The sequence below is a fragment of the Corvus kubaryi genome, unplaced genomic scaffold, assembly GCF_017639235.1.
Source record: "Corvus kubaryi isolate FWS band 111438036 unplaced genomic scaffold, C.kubaryi_AGA036_p1.0 76, whole genome shotgun sequence".
Taxonomy (NCBI): domain Eukaryota; kingdom Metazoa; phylum Chordata; class Aves; order Passeriformes; family Corvidae; genus Corvus; species Corvus kubaryi.
Window position 1 is genome coordinate 2,551,635 of NW_024582063.1, and position 6,958 is coordinate 2,558,592.

The 6,958-nt window shown below is 49.0% G+C and overlaps 1 protein-coding gene across 1 annotated transcript in view; it reads right to left on the reverse strand.

Moving 5' to 3' along the window:
• KCNK12 (potassium two pore domain channel subfamily K member 12) overlaps positions 1-6,918 on the reverse strand; it is a 29,591-nt gene extending 22,673 nt beyond the window's left edge. Inside the window, exon 1 of the mRNA XM_042051600.1 lies at positions 6,552-6,918. Coding sequence (XP_041907534.1) covers positions 6,552-6,903 — 352 coding nt within the window. The 5' untranslated portion in view covers positions 6,904-6,918. The remainder of the gene's footprint in view (positions 1-6,551) is intronic.
• Between the last annotated feature and the right edge of the window lie 40 nt (positions 6,919-6,958).

Sequence of the window (6,958 nt, forward strand, 5' to 3'; positions counted from 1 at the left end):
CAAATCACCAGTAGAGAAAGGCACACTAATTGGGGGAAGGCAGAAGAAGCTGGAGAAGTTCAGACTGCCTGGGAAACACAGGTGAGCAGGCAGCATTAGATCAGCTGTATGAGAAGGAAAGAGGGAATATCCCCAGGAGAGCCAAGTGGGGGGAAGACTCCAGGGACTGGCAGGGCTCCATGGGAACACAGGCCACAGGGTTTCAAGCAGGATTTGGCTTTATGAGCCTGCAGCAAACAGGGCAGCTGATAAGCCCAGTAATTATGATCCCTCACAGCTATCACAGGCTCGATAGCTGGTTTACAGGGAGGTTGCTTGGTAATAGAGACGGACTGGCTGGAGCCACACATGGATGGAGAGGTGTCAAAGGGGTGCTTTGGCACACCAGTGTCTGGTATGCAATCACATCTCCAAGCTCTTGTAAATGCACAGGGAACCAAAACGGAGGTATTTGTCCAGCAGGACAATCACCAAAGACCAAAAGGAATGTTCTCCTAAGCAGGAGGTACATGCTCACTAAGTAGACATTGCTCCTTCAATTACCCAAGCTAGAGGGACCCTGAAGGCTGCTACAACAGAGAATCCCTGATTACAAACTCCAGTTGGTCTTTGTTTTGAACCTGAACCAGCACTTAGTAAGTCAGTATAAAATTTCCCCTAACTTCTGAGATGCTGGACCATATCTCATGTAATGCTGGGCAAAGTTTGGTTTTTGGAAGACTGCTCTATGAAGCTGTGGTGCTTGACATTTAATTTGGAGACCCCACATTTCAGTGCTTCAGCTGAGCACCTCAAACTCCACAGCCATGGCAAAAAGAAGTGCAATTTGATTGTCCTTGACTTCTCCATCAGTTACTGATGTCAGTGTTTTGAAACATTTAGCTAGGGTTTAATATTAAAGAAACCTCTGAAATGCTTAGATTAAGTAATCTGAGCTGAAGTGCACTGTAGAAATAATTCATTTTAGATGACCAAAAAAAAGCTTTATTTTGGTGAAAGCTTTATTTTCTGTGGCAGGCTTAACCCTACAAGGGCAGGCAAAGCCTAAGAAGTACTGAGATTAAGATAATGTTTTTCAGAATTTTTTTTAATTTAAAAAAGGGCTTTATTTTAAGTACTGGGGTTCCTTCCTCCTGCTTTCTAGAATAAAATCCCAACAAATTTAGGATCAAAATTATTTCATTGAGACCCTTCAGGGGGGACTCCTCAAGTCACCTGTGTAATTACATGGATGTAATCCAAGTAAATCTTCGTGTTGTTTCTCTCAACCACAAGAAAGCAAGCTGTGATTTAGATTACTTTTCTGCTCAGAGCACTCAACCTATGCCCACACACTTAGGAAATTCCTATCAGTGGCACCCAAAGAAGTTAATACTCCCATGCACCTACAGCAAGCAGAAAACATTGTTATGGTGACAGTTCTTCATGTGAGGAAAATCAGTGCAGGATCAGGACTCTCCACAGAAATATGCTGACCATTGACCTGCTGCCCTCTGAGCCTCTTGCTCTCTGTTCTTTATTGAGATTACCCCAGTGAGGAAAAGACTCTCAGAAATCCACTGGCACATTGATCAAAACACGACACGCACCGAAGGAATCAGATCTGCCTGAAACACGCTCTCATGCTGGCTGCAGATTGTGTATAGGATGGCAAAGACAAATAACCTGACACTGCACCTTAATAATACTGCTTGCTCTTCCAGCTGCTTTCTCATTTGGTTTTGTTTGATTATTTCTTAAGAAGGTCAACTCTGGAGGCAACTCCCCCCTCATCTGAACCCTCGGCAAAAGCTGCCTGCACAAGCCTCAGAGAATTGCAGAGCCCTGAGGAGACAACACTGCTGCTGATCAGGTGCACACCCCGGTTTGGCTGCCACCTTTTGGTTGGGTTGGCCCTATAGACATAGAATGAGGCTGCATTCACGGAGAGCAGAGAGCCACAACCTCCCATGGCTGCAGTTCGAATTCACATCCTGGAATACAACAATGAAGAAGACAGGGCAAATATCTTTTCCCCTTAAAACCTTCGGACCATGTTGGTTATTTGTGGGATTTCTTGCCAAATTATCCTCTGTAGTTGCCTGCTCTCACAGGTTCACCCCCTGGCTCCTGGCAGCTCAGTACAGCATCTGACCTGTGCTTGCTGAGCTGTCCAAGTGTGTTTTGCACATCATTCCATTAAATTATCACCTCCAGAACATCTGGACCACCAGATATTCTCACGAGACTATGACACAGAGACAGAGGATATTTTAGAAGTGAGTGGTTATGGTGCTCAGGTTGTGGAGCACAAGCAGAAATGATGTGCTGGATATGCTGGGTCCCTACAGAGGACCCAGAGAGAAGAAGGTCTAACCCAGCTAAGCATCCTAAGCAAGGAGAGAAGAGCTGCCAAAACCTGTGAGATGGCAGAAAACCCAGAATGTTGTGTCCCTTACTTAAGATAAGAGCAGAGCATGCCCGATCCATTTGGGTAGAGCTGTCACTCCACAGGAATATTGGGTCATTTAACAGGATTCCTCAGGGCACGTATGAACAGTCCTGCTCACTCCTACACACTGTGCCCCCAACACCTGTAACCTTATCACAGCTGTACAGAGAGAAGATCCCTGCATCTTTTCTTCCCAGGGGTGCTTCTCAAGCACACATAACCCAGATATGTTCCATCCCAAAACCATCTGCCCACAGTAAGGCTGCTATAAAAAAAAAATTATATCCAAAAATCACTTTTACACATCAGAGTACTTCACTTGACCTCATTTTTTAATGCCTGGTATGGATTTCTATAGATCAATTCTATCACTTGAGTTTTGAAACACGTACTTACACATAAGAAGCTTAGAATCCAGTTTTAATGGGTTGATTTTTCAAAATGTTTTACTATACAGGCACCTAAGGTTTATTCTAACACTTAAGATAGGAAAAAAATCTGGGTACAAAGTCTAGACTCACGAACTGAGTCAGAAATCCAGATCTTCAGGCATTCCAGAGTTGCCTGATGTGCTAGGCAGAATGAGTCTCTGCTACCAGAATATGGGAAAAGCTAGGACTGATTATGCCTGTATCTGTCACATTTTATCAGGAAGAAATCTGATCTGAGTTATACTTTTGCTGTCAGTCTTTAACGAAGTGCTGGGAGCTATAGGTGGTCTGCACTTGGGGAGGGAAGGAAAAAACTCAACTGCAAACCAAAGCCTACTGTCAGTGAAACCAAAGAATCAAGAATAAATTTCACCTAGCTGCTCCTTAAAGGAATCAGAATAATAATTGCCTAGAAACCCAGTACCTTTTGGAGTGCAAAATAATGACTGAAGAGATGGTGTAGTCCGACAGCAAGCAAACAGAAATTAGAATGAAGTGTTTTCTTACATAGTTCTGAAAATCCAGATGTGTCTAATGAAAATAGACTCAACATTTCATTATTCAAGCACAAACAATACAGTAATAAAAAATGAATGCCCAGAGTGCTATCAAGAGGGTGTTTTATGGACTGTAAGCCACACACTTTGTGGGCTATTCAGGAAAATGCTTTAAAATTAGAATTTCAACTCTCACTTCTTAAAGACCCCATTAACATGTTTCTCACCCAGACTGTTTGATTGTGTCCCTGAGGAATTGGGGAAGTGCAGATCTGCAGCCAAGGAGGCACCTAACAGCGGGGAGCTGCTTGGCTCTGCAAAGCTCTCAAGGAGCATGGACGGAACAGTTCTCTGCCAGCCTGGCTATGCCTAATCCTTGTGTTCACAGAAGGATGAAACCTGGACTCTTCCGTCCCTCTGCTCAGCTTACACAAACTCCAGGAAAACTTGCAGTCCTGCCCCTGGGTGACTGTATTTCAGTGCCTACATCTGAAAGATTTAGTAGTCTTATTAAAACTGTGGAGAACAGAGTGAGGGCTTGAAAAGACATAGCGTGATTCCTGCAAGCTCGAATCCTCTACAAGTAAGAAGCTGAGTAACCTGTGGGTGATTTACCCTTGAGAGACATTGAGTATACTTGCTATTTGTTAAGCAGTAAGGAAGCTTTCCAACACGTCGCTAGGATAGTGGTGTGTTTAGCTGGAGTAATAAAGCTGCTTTGACACACGTAACTGATGAAGCTGTTGAGGAAGGCAAACTGTTTTGACTCTGCACGTCTGGTAGTTCTTGGCAAGGTTGGGTAGAAACAGCATTCTTGTCAATTAAGCATGCCACGAAAGCAAATCAAATTGCTCTGAGCCAGGATAATGTGGTGTGTGAGCTGACAGTGGCATCAAAGGTACTCCAGGAGGGTACGTACATAAATGAGCTGGCTGGGAGGGAAAAAATGGACCTTGGAAGAATGGCTGTGGAACTGCTCACCCAGGTGACACCTCAGTGCCCTGCCATTTGGTTCCTCCCACGCTGGGACCACGAGCCAGACAGCTTTGTGCACGTTTGACTAAGAGCACAGCATCATGTTTTAGCAGAACAACTAGTTAATTCATTGGGGTTTTTTGCCTTTGCTGGGTGGAACTGCCAAAAATAACCGAATACAACCGTGTGGTGGAAGAAACCCTGCTGCAGCTGAGCTCACCGTAGGCTTTGCCTCTCTACGAGCTGCAGCAGCTTGAAGAGGCACACGAAGGGAAGCACTGAGGTGGGGGCAGCTGCTCTTCATCTGCAGGAGCTGTACACGTAGCTGGTAGAAGCCATGCCAGGATGGAGCGCAGCAGCCTCGGGATGCCGGTACTCCGGCAGACACTGCTCCTGCCAGGCTGCGCAGCTTGGCACCTCCAGCACAGCAGCTCTGCCATGGCCTTTGCTGTGCCCATAGGCACAACGTGGCCTCACTTCCAGCCACCTTCTGCTGCATCTCCTCACTCAGAGCAAAGCCTTGCTCTGCAGCAGGCTCTCTGAACTCACACCAAGTACTGTAAGCAATCCAGGAGGTAGCAGGCAGGTAGCATTCCAAGAGAAGGTACGACTTGGGGAACACTTGCCAGAATCCGGCCTTTGTTGCAGATCATGAAAAACAGTCTTCAGCCTCCACCTCGCACGTGAGATGTGACATTACTGACTCCAAGGAGAGAGCACTGCCTCTCAGTGCTGCTACAGGAATATGAGAAACACAACTCTTGGTTCTGCCATTTACACCTGTCAAGACTGGCAAAACCCCCTGCTGAGTTCCTCATTCCCTCTGCCCGGGTACAAATGACTGCAGATGGGGCAATGAAGTGGAGATGGAAACAAATGCAAATGAAGAGGAAACATTTTACATTTCAATAACCTCAGAGAGGAGAAGCCAGGGTTGGCAGGGAAGCAATGTGTTTACACATCACCTGAAGATTTCTCTGTTTCCCACAGCAGGTGTAAGGAAAGAGTGGGTTTGTTAAAACGTTGGCTTTTTTTGTTCATTCATTCACATCAGTCAAAATGATCCCTTTTAAATATATGTTCCTGTGATGAAGAAATGCATTCTAATTAATGCTTAATTAAAACGGTGTTTTCATGACAGGGCTACTGAATGTAATTGCAAACCAAAAGTTAACTGGATTTTTCAATGCAAAAAGTAACAATACCTGACAACATTGCTGTACTCACCATCACGACTCCATTATACAGATTAGTCATTATTGATAAAACATTTTCCAAACCGAATGAATGTAAATGCAATAATGAGCTGTGAGTCTCTTTCTCTACAATAAAGGGAAAACACGACACTTACGCTCAGAAGACACTTGGCTTCTTACAAAACTTAAAAACTGGCAGAATTAAGACCGGTAAGAACTTGTGTTCAGGGACAGGGTTTCTCAAGCAATAGTCAAAGAGTAGTAGATAGCCACAGAGTAAAAAAAAACAAAAATCCTCCCACCAGAACTCATCATTTGCTTTACAAAGTACTGCTCTTCCTAAACACCTACGGGATATGAAAAACTGCAGCCGGCTGCAGCGATAACACGGAGAACACGTATCGTGCTACAGCTGGAAGACACACGACTTCGTGTGCCTTGCGTCTTTAAACACATACACATCCTAACTTTGCCAGCAGTTAAAGCCGGTACCAAGCTGAGCGGCCAGGCACGGCGAAAGCCTGGCTCTCCCTCAGCATCTCCATCAGCCCGCTACTACCGGCCCCCGCGCCGCCTCCCGCGGTACCGAGCCACTCGCCCGGCGGGCGCATCGCGGCGCAGGCAGCGCTGCTCGGGGAGCCGCCAGCCCCGTTCGCTCCTTCGGGCCGGCGGAACGAAGCCCAGCAGCCGGCAGCAGAAGTTTGTTGGGGAGGGACGGGGCTCCCGCAGCCGCGACGGCCCGTGCTCCTGCGAACCCGCGGGAGCCGGAGCGCTGCGGGGCGGGAGCAGCGCCGGTCCCCGGCTCCGTGCAGCGGGCGGAGCGGTGGGACCGCGACACTCGGGCCGGGAGGTCAGCGGGGACAAGAGGGACCCGGACGCGCTGCGAAACCCCGGTTGCCACAGCAACGCGGCGGCGCCTCTCCCCAAACTTTGGTCGCTATAACGACGGGGCCGGGGCCGCGGCCGCGGCATCCCCGGGGCGGGCGGGTCTGCGCCGCGGAGTCGTCGGGGCAGCGCTCACCTATGGTGGAGACGACGGTGCCCACGAAGTAGAAGGCGCCGGGGAAGTCCCAGCGAGGCCGCAGGGCGTCGACGCGGATGCCCGCGGCCCTGGCCGCCTCGTAGCTCCGCAGGAAGGCGCGCAGCTCCGGCGGGCTGATGTTGAAGATGCGGCTGAAGTTGTGGAGGGTCCGGTTCCAACGGAGCTGCGCCGCCGCCTCCGACGGGCTCTCGAGGGCCGAGAAGACGGTGGCGCCGGCGCTCAGGTACGCCGCGATGAGGGCGGCCAGCAGCAGGAACCGCCCGTTGTCCTCGTTGAGGGGCGCGAGGCGCCTCCGGCGGCAGGAGCCCACCGCCCCCCGCGGGGGCATCATCCGGTGCGCGGCGCGGCGGGCGCGGCGGGCGGCGGGCGGCCCCCGGCGGGGGGCG